This window comes from Rissa tridactyla, chromosome 6 (genome assembly GCF_028500815.1).
Source record: "Rissa tridactyla isolate bRisTri1 chromosome 6, bRisTri1.patW.cur.20221130, whole genome shotgun sequence".
Taxonomy (NCBI): domain Eukaryota; kingdom Metazoa; phylum Chordata; class Aves; order Charadriiformes; family Laridae; genus Rissa; species Rissa tridactyla.
The window spans coordinates 70,928,632-70,943,542 of record NC_071471.1 but is presented as its reverse complement, the minus strand read 5'-3'; the positions used below and the strand labels follow the sequence as shown (position 1 = coordinate 70,943,542).

The following is a 14,911-nucleotide window of genomic DNA, read 5'->3' as shown; positions in this document are numbered from 1 at the left end:
GTTTTGCTCACCATGTTTGCTTTGATACCGGTGGGGTGGCTTTGGGATCTTCCACCTTTTCTTCTTTCAAGCTGGAACCCACCAGCCGCTGTTCCTGCTGACTGCTCGCGTGAGAGGACGCTGCCCTGCGGGGGCAGCATGGTATTCCAGCCATCACTCCAATACTTCCCAATCCGCTCCCGCGTCAGAGCTCGGAAATCAATAACTATCTAGCAATGGAGTTCTCGGCTGAGGAGATTTAGTCACTTTCTGGGAAGAAATCCAAACAACATTTAAAACATGTTTGGGTGGGGGTTTTTTCAATAGCGCTGGAAGAAAGGTCAGAGCAAGAGAAGAAGGAAATCAGAAGATGGAGTAGTACAAATCCACCGCACAAGGTATGGAGACACAAAAAGCGTTGTGATCGCATCCCTCTCACTTTCCCAAACAGCTGTTGCAACAATTTTGCAGTTCAGTTGAGCTTCAAATTTTTCATCTCCAGCTACAATAAAATTCATGATGCTTTATCCGATTTCCCTCACCCCGTCCAAAAGGCATAAACAAACCCCTATTTCTGCCACCTCTCAGAATGCTGCCTGCAAAGCCACCAGAGAAAAAAAAATCAATCTCGTATTCTATTGTACATTTATAACAATGCGTTTGAATTACAATTTATCCATCTTAGAAGAGGCAGAGGCAATGTTGGTATTGCATGGCCTGACCCTACAGTGCTGCGCATCCATCTGCCTCGTGGGGAGATTTATTGACTCCTTTTGGGGCCAAGTGCAGCTCAAGGATCTTGCCACCTCAGATGCTGAGCCCCTCTGCAAGTGGACATGGAAAATAAAGAGGATGTGGCAGCTTTGTGTGACATACAAGGGTGTACCACCAAGCCAGTGTCCAAGGAAAATCACAAATATCGGCACAACTGTTTGCCAACCACTCTGCTAAATCATCTTGCCACCTGTCAATTGTTTTTTAATTGAAATATTTTAATTAAATATGCAATTTTTTAAACCATCACTAAACACCTGAAAAAACATCTTCTTAGCCTGGAGAAGAGAAGGCTCTGGGAGGACTTTATAGCAGCCTTCCAGTCCCTAAAGGGGCTCCAGGAAAGCTGGGGAGGGACTCTGGAGCAGGGAGGGGAGCCATGGGACGAGGGGGAATGGTTTTACACTGAAAGGGGAGATTGAGATGAGATGTGAGGCAGAAATTGTTTGCTGTGAGGGCGGTGAGCCCCTGGCCCAGGTTGCCCAGAGCAGCTGTGGCTGCCCCATCCCTGGAGGGGTTCAAGGCCAGGTTGGCCGGGGCTTGGAGCAACCTGGGCTGGTGGGAGGTGTCCCTGCCCAGGGCAGGGGGTGCCACTGGGTGGCCTTTAAGGTCCCTTCCCACCCAAACCATTCTGTGACTCTGTGATCTGTGGTTGGGGCAGAACAGAAAATAAATTGCAGTGGCTTCACCTTGCGTTTCCCCAGCTGCTGGTGAGCACACTTACCTGCGAGTGAGCTGGGAGCAAGCCCGAGGACCCAGCCCACTACAGCCCGGAGGTGACAACAGCATCCCTCAGGAGATGGCATGGCATCCCTCAGGAGCTGTGGGCAAAGCAACAAACCACCATGTGATTATTTTTTTCACATGTAAGAATGCGTTTGTAACCTAGAAAAACACGTGTATTTGAAACGTTTGCAATTAAAAGCTTTAATTTTATATTTTTACATATCTGGTTGCTTAAAGCAAACTAACTTGTGTATGTAAACAGAAGTGAAATACTCACATAGTCTACCTTTAAAAATACAAGGCAATGAGTAATTTTATATAGTAAGGATTCCAAATCTCTCTGCTGTCCATCTGATACATAACGAATTACTCTGATTTTTCCGTTTGGCTGGTGTGCAGGGATGAGTCGGCGCTGGGGGGGCAGAGCTGGGAAGGTGCTGATCAGGAAACGTCTTCTCTGAGTTGGGGGAAACCAATCTCTTCTCTTTTCTCTCAAGTGATGAGGTGTGTCATGTCAAACTACAATTTTCATTACAAGTTATATGATGCTTTTTTAGTGAGCTGCGAGAAAAAAAGACACCAGGAATCGTACCATGGGCAGAGAATAGATTAACTTCAGGGTGACGGGGAAGAAAAAGGTAAATTACAAACATGTTTCCAGAGCAATTCCCTTAGCCACAGGAGAGTTTCAATGATTTGAGCCGCAGAAACTCGAGGTGAGTCACTGAAAACTAAATATAATTGAATGAGATTTCTTAGAAAGGAACCATAGGCCGGCCGCCGCAGCTCTTAGCCGCTGTTATTTAGCGTTTTTAAAGGTGCGGGTGCTCAGTTCGTTTAAATTTAGTTCTCCCAAGTCCACCAAAGGAGAACCACTGAGCAGCACCTGAAAGTTTATTCCCTTGAAGTTAGTACCAAGACAAATATCCATGCTTAAACAAGTATATTTAAAATATATTTTGTAAGGGACAAGCAGCACCACTTTTTTACCTTGGTTTATTAAAAGATATCCTCGGACTGTAAATACTTGGACTATGCTCTTTGCATGCAACTAAACAGGGAACAGAACTATTGGAATAATAAACCTGTAGGGGTGGATCAGTCTAATGAAGTTTACCCGTACTGCTCTGGTTAAAATTTAACTGAAGTACTGGACAGAAAATGAGAGGCAGGGCTCTTTGTTTCTTATTTCTTTAGAAGGGCTGAAAAGCTTCTCTTTGCTCTTTGGTGCTTAAACTGTATACCGACTGATTTCTGCTGCGTTACGTAAGTACATAGATGAATATATATATATAAAAAAAATATGAATATGTATATACATATATAAATTATTTATGAATAAAAATTTATAAATTCTTAAAAGCAATGGCATCAAAAGTATCATTAAAGTCCCATATAATTTGGAAAAAAAAAATACACAAGACCGTATCCATACTAAAGACCAGTTGGACATCCCAGAAATAAAACACATTGATTTTAAATGTGATTAGGGCTTTAAAGTCTTGAATCAAGAAATCATAACACTACAACAATTACAATATAATATCACCATGTTACAGAACAGGTATTTTCTCCCCCCAAGAAATTCTTTGCCGTTTCAAATTCATAAAACTTTAATCTCTCGATGCCTTGAGAGTACAAACAAGCTTCGGAAAGATAACTCAACAGGTTTATTTAGCAGCACTGTTAAAACAGTCTGCTTTCTAGAGGTTAATTAAAAAAACTCCGGATGATCCAGAAGCATGGGTTCAGTATAACATGGGATAATGGCATTATAATTAATAGAAATAAAAGCAAATGGAATCTCTTTTACTTTATCCTGACACGTGCATAGTAACTGCATGAAAATATATGGAATTTAATTAAGAATTACAGCTCTTCCTTAGAAAATAAGGTATTGACAGTAGGTAGAACCTCCTTACTCCCCCAAAACCCGAGACCAACCCAGACTTTTCACAAAGAGCAAGGTGGGCATTTGAACAGAAAAGGAATATTTTATTAATCTTTGCTGTAACAAATTAGATAGAGATTTAGCAAAAATTCTTTCCGGCCTGGTCATCAGCCTTTTAAGAGAAAAAAAGCAAGAATGGGCCAGAAAATTTTGATAAGGAGCAAAACCTCCCGCAGAGCGGGGTGAGGCGAGCGGGGAGCCCCGGCCCCACAGGTGTCGGGCTGTAGGAGATGTCTCCAGAGCCCTGATCTGAAGAGCTACGGGTCGGCAAGGCAATCATAAATCATCCGCCGATGATTCCTCCCGGCCTTTGCCAGGCTGGTTTGGTTGTAACTATGGCAACACCTTTTCTCCAGACCAAAGTTCAATTATTTTACATTTTTATTACCACAGCTGTTCGCTTAAAGTTCACCAGGGTGACTTTCTGCTTGCACAGAGAGCGGATCCCGGGTAGCGAGAAGGCGGAGACAACCTCATGCTAAACAGGACCAAAGAGAAGTAAACACCCTGAACCGGTGGAAAATCTCTGCCTGACAAAATGCCGTCCAGAAAAAAAACAGGCATGTTTGCAGCCGCTTTTGTGACCTGCGCTTGCTCTTTTGTGTTCATTTGTGTTGTTCTGGCCACCCAGCACTGGGTGAGCAGCAAGGTTCACTTTTCTGGGACAAACTCCAGCGTTACGGTGAGTCTCACCTACGGACTTTTCAGCGGCACCTGCGAACAGCTTGTCGATGCGGGACTTCTGGTTCCAGAAAAGATTTTCCAAGGTGAGTGGTTTTGTGCCTGGAAATGGATGGCATCTTCTTGCTCATGCAGGTGATGGACGTAGGAGCCACGGCTTGTTCGTGTATTCATCTGTGACGATAATAAGTGAGAACAATTCTTGCCAATAGCAACTTCTAATTACCTGTGATCTGGGCCTGTGCCTTGGAACAAGGAAAAAGTACAGAATAGGAACTGTATGTAAAATTGATTTTAATTTTCAGAAGCTTTCAGCGAGGAACAGAAAAGCAACATTCCGTTACCATTTTGTCAAAGGATTACGAACCTAATTCATCTTCCGGGATTTTTTTTTAAATTTTGTTTTGTTAAATGAATTGATTTAAAACATTTTTGCCACCTCCTGTCAAATTAGCATCGTTTTTACAGAAGAAGGTTTTACGAGGCTGCTGAAGGGAAAAGAACCAAACACTGAAATCAATAATTTAGATATATATGGTGTTTATACCCGTGCTGGATCTGCACGTTAATGACAGTATCCCTTTTATTTCTTCCTTTAAAAGCACACCATTCCATTTTTAAGCGCTGTTATCAAACTTAACCATTTGGGTAGTATTTTCAAATCTTATGCTTGCTCATGTGTTTTGGGTTTTTTTATGCTAGACCTTGAAGTATCGATTACAACATAGTTTGTCATCTTTTATAAGGCCCTTCTTCCCCCACCCAAGGTGCAATTTTCAGGTGACTCCTCGTCATCATGGCTTCCCAAAAAAACTCTGAGATGATCTTTGGAAACAAGGTTATTGGAATAAAAGTTGAGCAAACATCCAGTAGATTCAAATTGAACTGTATTTTATGTTGATACCCAACAGATGTATACAAGAGATCTTACTTTTTGTGCATCCGCAGTTCTTGGTCTTTATCCTCAATGGCAGAATTACTGCAGAAGAAAAAAAGAAAAAAAAATGGTTAAATAATTAAGGAAAAGAGAAAAAATGAGAGATAAGGGACGAGAGATGCTAGATGAGAATAAAACAAAGTTAAAAAATAAGGGGAAGAGCAGAAGGGATTTTACCTAGAGCAACCTTGGAGAAAGTTAAGACAAGAATGAAAAATCCTGGTATGAGAAGCAAAAGGTGAGAAAAAGCAAAACAGAGACAAGAAACTGTGCATACCAAGTATGAACCACAGACTCAATACTGTTTTCTCGCAGTTCCGCAAAGATTTACTTAACTTTACGCAAAAGTAGCTCTGCTGATGTGAAGAAAATCATTCAAAAAGGCCAAAGGTAGATAAGCCTGAAAGCTGCTGCGAGGGTCAAGGATTTGCACTGATTTTATGTATATTGCTGTCTCACCGAGTTCAAAGATGCAGATATACACGTGCGAAAGTGAAAAAAGTCAGTCAAAAGAAAACTAATGACAATTTGGAAGAGTAGGAGTAGGTCAAAATTATTTTCCTTTTCTGGCAGGCTGTTTTAAGATGTCCCATCACACAGAAGCCACCAAGGTAGAGCACAGCAGACCTGAGCGTCCAGGTGGTTCCCATCTCCAAGCTCTTTCCCACCTGAATTTAGTACAGAAATTGTATCCGAACGAACAGCACCCAAATTACCCCAGTGCCAAAGCTCTATCACACAAGCCACTTCGTATTATAACAATTATATTGGCACGAAAAAGCCGAACACAGCAGTGTTCCTAGCAGAGCATACAGGATATATTGAGATCATTCCACAATAAATACAAAATCACAAGTCATTCAAAGCAGTTTATTTACAGTCATATCAGAATAATCAAAGTAATTTTTAGAAGAGTAAATACGCACTTATAAAAATAGTTTATAGACGATTGTATCTCCCCACGCCAGTTGGCTCAAGCCCCACGCGGGCCGACTTGCTGATTTTAATCGGGCTCCGCGTGAAACCAGGAGTCCACCCGCGGAGAGCTGGTTGCAGGGCAAGGATGCAATCTGGCAGGAATTCGGGGCACGTGTCTTGCCTTTGTCTGCACAGCAGCTAACACAACCCAATCCCAGCGCCTGGGCGCTACCGATGTACAGATTTTAATTACAATTAATGACAAGCACTCCCAGAACACTTGCATCGGTAAAGGGTTTCCGTTCTTTGCATGGTCTGCATGCATTTTGCTGGTGGTGGCAGTTTCCCCCCAGCAGATTTAGGGTTTTGAGCTTACCATTTACAAAATATCGTCTAAATTCTCAAATTTAAGCCATTTGGGGATGAACAAAACGAGGGATCTTCAGGAGTTGCTAGTTGCCTTCAACAGCTGCTGAAAGAAAGTCGTGCTTTATCAATAGTCTAAATATGGATTTGCCCACACCCCTCACCAGTTCAGTTGGGCACATATCCTAGATGAAAGGAACTGATTTTAAATTAATTCTTAGGCTCTATGGAGGCAGGATTGTCACTTTTTATATTAATTCTGTACATTCTTGAAATAGAAGAGATACTTCACAGATTTGCATACATACTATTTTTAAATTCAAATAATTGGGTCCTCCTAAGACAGTAGATGCCTTTTGTTTGACGATATCCTTCAGTAAGTGGATGGCCTGCGCTAGGGAGAAACGAAGTGCTGTGCTTTCTCCACTCTCACATTTTAGACACCAGTAAGAAGAGTTATAAGCATCCTTTTAAATCACAGCTTGGTCTGTCGCTCAGCAAGTACGGCCTGGCTGGGGGTCTCTGCTGCACACCCTGAGTGCGTTTCTCAAATGGCATTGTCATATTTGGGTGCGAGACGAGGAGAATGGAAATCGTGAAAGAGTCAATCAAAGACAATAGCTTGGAGCTCGGGGGTGCAGAGTACTTGTTAGCAATAGCCCACATGGGCTTTTATTAGTGGCCGTAGAAAAGTAGATGCTCAACAGCCTGTCCAAAGCCCATAGCTTATTATTTTGAAACCCACAACATTAAAGGAAATTTCTGGGCATAAAAATAAAAGACAAGCAAAAGAATATGGTTTCTGCAAGTGTACAGTGCATGAACTGCCTGGTCGCGGTTGCCTCTTTAACAGACTGCCATGAACGACCTTAATAGAGCGATAAATCAATACAGCTACTTCAGAGGCTCTGGGGACGAGCAGAATGGTCTGGCAGAATGTAAGAGTTATTTAATAACTCAAGTCCGTAGAGTCTTCGTTAGCTGTTTTAATGATTTGTCTTAGAAAGGAACCACCTATGAATATAACAGTCTGCACCAGAGCTGGTTTCCAGCTTTGCTTGTTTCTAAGTCAGACACGTAAAAATTGTGAGCAAGGTGCCGGAAGAAGAACTCCCATGAAGTCCCGTAAAACCAGGATTTATCCAACTACTGGAACCAGCGAGGCCAACAGCACACGAGGAAGTCTTTGAAATTTGCCCTAACAGAGAGGAATCTATTAACTTTCCAACTCTTAAATACATAACAAATGCTTGAAAATTGCTGGAACTTCATTAATGGTATCATCAGGTTCCAGCTGTGCTATGGGATCTCCTGAAAAGTGGAAAGATAGGTTGAATTCTACTTTGTGGTTTGTTTTTTGGTTTTTTTTTTTTTGTTTTGTTTTGGTTTGTTTTTGGTTTTGGTTTTTTTTTTTGTTAATGAACAATTAGTTATGTGCCATAAGTGATCATAGACCTCATAAAAGCTGTCAGATAAGCAAGCTTAGAAAAGACCTCAGGCCTCTCAGCTAAAACGTCATTCACGTTCAGGTTAGTAAAAATTCAGGAAATTCTATCCAACCATATGAGAGTTAAAGGTGAAAAAAAAAAAAAATGAAGATGCAGAAAATTTAGGAGAGATCCGGCAAAGGCAAAACCCTCTCCTTTCATTTGGGCATTAAGCTGTTTTACGCTGATGCCAAGGTTATCCAGCTGTGGGTTACTATCGATCCCGTTCAAGTAGATCAGTGACTGTAGGTTCCTGCAGTTTGCACAGACTGCTTTATTTAGAAAAAAATATCTGCCACTACGAAAACAGCATTCTATTTACAACCTTGAGTCTTACGCTGTCGCAGGCGTGATTACAACAGGCAGAGTCTGACAAAATTACATCCCCTAAACTGCGACTCAACGTCAGAGATGAACGCGATCAATTAGGGGGTGCAATTGCTGTAGCCAGTCAATTCTGGAGATGTTCTGGGTGACAAAATTAGATGAGGCTGCCAAACCTGTCTGATTTGGCTCCAAACTTATTTCCCGAACTAAGCAATGCCCAAGCAGTAACGCCGCCTCAGCACGAGGGCACGGTGCAGCCGGTGCCGTGCTCACCTCTATTTACTGAGGGATGTTTTCTGAACACCCGTCTTTCCTATTCTTTTAGAATTGCTTAAATTTGCATCCTTACCTACCATTTCCTCCAACAGAAATTAACTTCTGCCGGGAATATTAGATAAATCGAGAGACAAGCTCTCCTTTTAATTTATTTCCCATAGCTCTTTGTATTGTTATGAGTCTTTGTTTTCTTCTTATGGGGTTTGTACTATTTCTTGTTGATCTTTTTACTGCTATAATTTCTCTAATTTATGCACTGAATACTCTGCCGTAATGGCTTTCTATTAAAAGTACCCTAGAAAGGAAGTTTTCCTGCAGATGGCTGTCTACCACAACACCCATTTGAACAGAGCTTGAAAACGTTGTTGTCTTAGTTGTTATAGGGTAAGGCAGCCACAGGCACGGTATAGTTGCCTTTTCAATCTTTAAATTGAAAGACGGAAAAGAAAATATTTCCAGGCAGCTATACTGCAATCACACTCTGAGTATCTTGCTTTAGCATTTGCGTCTCTTATTATCAGCAACATATCAAATGACTAGAAGGATTTAGGCGAAACCAATAAAACCAATTACAGTCCTGGAGGGGGTGACTACACGTGCCAAGTACACATGGCCAGCCATGTGGGTGTGGTACCCACAGAAGCTACACCAGGCGACAATCTACAGTACAAACTCTAATAAGACTGAGCAAAAAGGAGAGGTGCCAAGATGCTCCATGTTAAGACTCCTTGACACGTGGCCTCAGGAGTGGAGACCTTGAGCACAGGAGCCCCAGGGCAGGGCTGAGCCGGCAGCTGGGAGTCCACGTTCTCCCCTTGCCGAGCCCAGGGCCACCAGCCGTGACCATGAAGCACAGGCCCTTGGGAGCCAGAGCATCCCATGTGTCCAGTCCTCCCAATGAAAACAAAGCAGGAGTTGCTCCTTTCTTTTAAAAGAGGAGAGCAAGTACTGTCTCCAATTTTTTTTCTGCAGGACGCGGCAAGTGACAAATCTAGTCAGGGTATGAACACCAGCCCGGTGGCCAACCATGCCTCGTCTGTCTGGGAATGACCATGTTCAGTTACGTTTGTCCTACAAATGCACCTATCCCTTCCAGGCTAATGGTTTTACTGGACTTTTAGAAGCTGTTCCCCTTGTCAGTTTTATTTTGTAGGAGGGGGACTGCTGCTCTATTAAAAAGAAATAATCTACAATTGGAGCCAAGTTTTAAATTGGGCAAGTGTAGAAACTGGCAGATATCTCAGGAGCAATGGGCAGAGAAACACCTAGTTTTCTGATCTGATTTAGGCATCAAATTTCTGTCTGGCCTTGTAAAGAGGAAATACTTACAGAGTTATCAAGAAATAAGTTTACTACCCAACCCAATGCCTGGAAAGTTTGTGTTCCTGCAGGATTAGCAGACAGGCGCTTATTTCAGGCTAATGTTCCTTCATCCCAGTTTGGATCTGGGGTCACGTTCAGCGAAATCTCTGGTTATTAGCTTTTAATTACAACCCTGTCAGTAAGTGATGAGGTCGTCGAGCCCGCTGGACTGCGCTGATCATCAATGCTGTATTTCAGTTGCAGCTAACCTGAGCAACACCAAGGCGAAAAGCACCGTCACTGCAATTATCGTGATTTTGGTTCTCGGTTTACTGGTTTCCCTTCTGAGTTCTGGATTTACCTGCACTAATGCTGTCAGTAATCCCTACCAGACATTTTTGGGACCCATCGGAGTCTATACCTGGAATTCCCTATGCGGTGAGTAACGCGTCCCGTGCTGACCACTTTCTGCCCACCATATGGTTGAATACAGTATCCTCATCAATCCCAAGAATAAGAAAAATATATCTATAAAAGGAAACACTTGGAAAAGTATTCTGATTTTGGTTTTTAACAGTGTCTTCTGGAATAGCTGAAAACTATCTTTTAAGTACCAGTAAAACAGTATTATTTACTCGAAGTGGCACCATCGGTCAGTAGGAGTCTGGATTCACTGGCAGTAAAAATGGAAATGGAAAAGGCCCAATAGGTGTAGCATCATTTCATGCGCGATGCACATTGAGAACAGAGTTCACTGGCAAATACAGAGCAAAAATTTAACAGAATAGTATGCACTGGATGTGACTACGGTGCAATTTGTGACCTCTTTAAGACCTTGTGTCACTCTTTTATAGTATTTGTAGCATATTTGTTGCTGGGTTACCTCCATACCAAATTAGGCCTCTAAGGTCTAATCTACAGGCTGGACTCTAGCTTCATTTCTGAAAAATGTATTGAATTGAAAACATCCACAATAGCATCAACATGGCGGGCAGGCGGCAGTTAGAGGGACTGAGTCATAGAAAAATGTATTTCCTTCTCAAAAAGACACTTTAACTTATCAAAGTAAGTTTTAACATTCCCTAAGGATAAAAAAAAAAAAAAAAAAAAAAGAGGTAGAAATGCTGAGTTGTTAGACATGTGAACTCAGTCAAACAGCTCCCTGGAGGTGTAACCCCTCGTTAGGAGCCTGGCTGCTCCTCATGCAGCTTCCTACCCTCTTCATCTTGCTATGGTAATGACTTCAGCTCTCACACTCAATTTGTCTCAAGAGGATTACACCTCCCTCTAACACTAGGTTTGCGCGCAGAAAAATTTCTTTAAAGACATCTGATTACAGAGTACTTCAGCATGGGTGTTTTGTCCTTCAAAAGCTCTTCATGGCTGAAGGTGCTCTGCTGGTGGAGCGGGAGCTTGCTCTCCCTCGAGCCATGTACCATGAACTGCCTTTGCCAAAATCAGACCTTTGTGGAAAGGGATTCATCTAGATACGTAGTCTTAACGTCGTCTTAATCATAGCAAGTACAGGTGGGGGTGTGAAACTCACCCCTTTGTCTCCAGCCATGTCTAACATAGTGTATAAAGACAGATGCTGAAACAGCTGTGGATGCCTTGAAACACAACAAGAAAAGTGAGCAAAAGTCTAGATTAGACAATTATTCCACTTTTGAGACAAGCAGATCATTGTCTCACCACATGAGAAAGTTGTTTGTTTCCTGAACCCAGCACCCTTACCTGGCCAGAATCTGCAAGCTTTGACCAGAAATGAAAGGACCAGGGGCTTGCCAAAATAAATATTAGTGAGAAAGTAAACCCTCATGTTGACTGAGAATTGTGGTTACTTTTTACAGCCCTGGAATTGCTATGACCTGGAAGTCTATTTTGCCATGGGCATTTTTTTATGAAAAATCATGTGTCGTTTGATGTGTGAGCGTATGTTGAAGGTTCCGAATTCTCCTAGCAGATGTCCCAAAAGTCCAGTGTCCTCCTGCAAAAACCTGAACCTGTTTCAGTAGGAACGTGTTGCATGTGGAAGGAAGGAATAGAAATATTCTCACCAATGTTCGGAGATTATACGGCCATCAGCACTATGAAAGTGGAGATGTAAATGCGTTACTTAGCTAAATGGCAAAGTAACCGAACTCCACTCATATTCAGGCAGCTATAGGAAGTAGACAGAGATCTAAGACATTGCGTTTTGGCTCATCGCAGAGTCATTGAGTAATTTGGGTTGGAAAGAACATGACGTTTCTAAGTCTAAGCTCTTGAGCAAAGCTGGGCCAACCCTGAACGCAGACAGGGGTTTTATCCAGTTGTGGTACCACACACCCCATGACTTTGGGCTCATATGTAATAGGCAAATCACCAAAGGGGTAAATATATTTACTCATCAGCACTAAACTCAGTGAAAAAAAATTTTACAGTAAATGGCCTTATCTAAGAATAGTCAGTGAGAAACCATTAAATTTAGCAGAAAATATGACAATGTCCAAACATTGACAAGATATGCCAGTGTTGAAACAGCTGGCAGATACTATTAGATGGGACAAAAATTCCTTAAACACCCGCATATTTTACTAATGGAAAGTACTAGATTAATTTTTGTCCATGAATTCTAACCAATTTAAGTAGACTATTTACAAGTAGCTAATAAATAGTATTACAGTTTCACCTCTAACATTTATATTTATATTTTCTAGGAATCTTCATACTTATAGCCATGATACTTTTTCCTGTGAACATAGAAGGAAATGGCCTGTCTATAGAATTGGCCCATGGATGTTTTTCTGCTCTGCAGAAATATGTCAAATCTGAACACACTTATGGATATTCATATTGGATCATGCTGCTCATCATTTTTCTGAACATTGCTTCTATCGTCATCATATATTTCTATGACCATGCAAGATATTCTAAGAAGAAAGAACAGGAAAGACCCATTGAAAATGCACCAAAGGACGTCATTCTCTTTTAAGGATACCACTGAAGAGAAAAATTACTATTTAATATGGACAATTATGGCTGATCATTTCCATTCAAATCGAAGCTGTGTAAATAGTTCAATTAACAAAATAGCCTTTTTTGTCTTCAAAGCAATTTGATTTTTTCTTAGGTCTTAATGTAATACTTAGAAGTTTCTATTGGTAAAGGTGCTGCCGAAACACCTCCGAGTAGATATGGCCTGAAGTGCACGATGCCAGCACCGTCCCGAAGGAATGGACCTCATGCACCTTAGGGCTCTGCTCTTCTCCAGAGGGATCACTGTGAAAACTCACTCTTAGAAGGGTTCCTCCTCTCCATACCACCACCTTTCCAAGAGGACTGCTGCCCTCTTGCCCACACAGCACAGAGGGGCTGGTTCCCACTCCCACTTTTTGGATTTTCTGGACCACAGGACAGAGCCGAGGTGGCCATCCTGGCTTTCCACAGGGGTGCACCAACATCAGCACTTACGAATGCATTTCTCCTTCACCCTTTGGGTCCAAACAGGAAGATCAGAGACATTGTTTTGGTTGTAATTTGGGATTCAAAGGGCAGAAACAGTGCAAACACCAGGAACACTGGGGACAATGAGAAATGGTCATTAAGATATCAGTGCTTCATTTTGTCCTGCAGTTCTTACTGCTGACCCTTCCCTGCTTAGGGATCTTCTCCTGCAGGTCCCTATGGCACTGCCCCGGTGATCACAGGCAGGCTTGCGGGATCCTGTCCACCAACAGGAGAGTGAGCACTTGGCCAAACTCGCTTGGGGTCAGTCACCTTCACATCAACCCTCCCGACGGCAGGAGCGCTGACCCCGTCCAGGCTTCCTTTGCTCAGTGCTTTCGTCCGTGGCTGGGGTGGAGACAGGGCCATGGCCTACACAAGACAGCAGAGGAGCCCAGCACTTGTCAGTTAATTTGTGGAAATATTAGCGAATGCTGTTCCAGGTTATTTATAGACCCTTGATTACCATCAACAGCAACAGGCAAAGCTGCACCTTGGGCAGGTGTGGCCGACACTTTCCCACCCGCTACGCCAGACTTTGTCCCGACACAAATGCCACGTGGCGGGCTTTATTAGAGGTGGTTATGGCCAGTACCATCCCTATGCCCATTTTAATTGGTATTTAATATGCACAGAAAGACACACCACTGCAGAGCTGCACAGAAGTGGGGAGCTCCCTTCCTATCGCCCCCCTCCAAGGGAAAGCGAGCAGACGGATGTGACCTGGGGACAGACGCCACCGTGCAAAATCACGCTTGTGCACGTGCCCCAGGAGAAGTGCACCGTGCAAAACGGCGGTCAGCACCTTCTGCTCCTTCGCTCCTCCCCTCTGCAACTACGAGAGCAATTTTTTTTATCACGTTGTTTTCCTTTACAATACAATTTTCACTGTCGTATGGTGTCCTGTGATGTAAGAGATGCTCATGGAGGGGGAAAAAGAAAAAAGGCATTTCTGAAGAGGGCATGAGAAGACACAAGAGGCAACTTCTCCCTATTTGTGTCAAAAAATAAAGTTCCGGGATTAAAGCGCCCAGTGTTCTTTCAAAGGAATCAAAGCAGACAGCTTTTCCATCCTGCTGCAGCATCTGACTAAAAGTGTGATGAGGGCAGAGTGGTGGTGGGGGGAGGAAATAAAATAAAAGAGGGTTTCTGAGACTGGAGGGGCAGCATAGGTCACCAAGATGAGAGATGTTATTTGCTCTCCGCTGCTGACAAGAACCATGCCTAGAACTGCTTTTCCGTGCTGTAAACATTGCCGTTGAACCGTCAGATCCCGGGCGCCCGCGAGCGGGGCTGGCGCGAAGCCAGGCATTCCCCGGTTCTGCTGGGGCTGCAAAAAATTTTCATACCGTTTCAGCGCGCATCTGTCGCTGGCGCACTCGGCCAGCAGCCGTCACACGATACAGTTACGCTGGTGTCAGGCTCTTGCTCGCAGAGAAATAAAGCCGTGGTAATAGAAAAATACCGGAGGAGCAGGGGCTCCTGATTTGAAAAGCAGTGGCTCACCATTGCTTGGGTATTTCTGTTGCACTGAAGTACTAATTGCCATAGAAGTGACAGAAAAAAAACCCAAACATTCCTGCTTTCATAGATTGTTCGGGTTAGAAGGGACTTAAAGACCATTTAGTTCCAACCCCCCTTCCCCTCCAGGGATGGGGCAGCCACAGCTTCTCTGGGCAACCTGGGCCAGGGGCTCACCGC

The 14,911-nt window shown here is 43.0% G+C and overlaps 1 protein-coding gene across 1 annotated transcript; it reads left to right on the top strand.

Moving 5' to 3' along the window:
- The first annotated feature begins 3,620 nt into the window (after positions 1-3,620).
- Positions 3,621-14,265, top strand: CLRN3 (clarin 3). Its single transcript, XM_054206126.1, has 3 exons — positions 3,621-4,197; positions 9,983-10,162; positions 12,424-14,265. The coding sequence occupies exons 1-3, from the start codon at positions 3,969-3,971 to the stop codon at positions 12,696-12,698; spliced, it is 684 nt and encodes a 227-aa protein (XP_054062101.1). The 5' UTR covers positions 3,621-3,968; the 3' UTR covers positions 12,699-14,265.
- Positions 14,266-14,911: the final 646 nt, after the last annotated feature.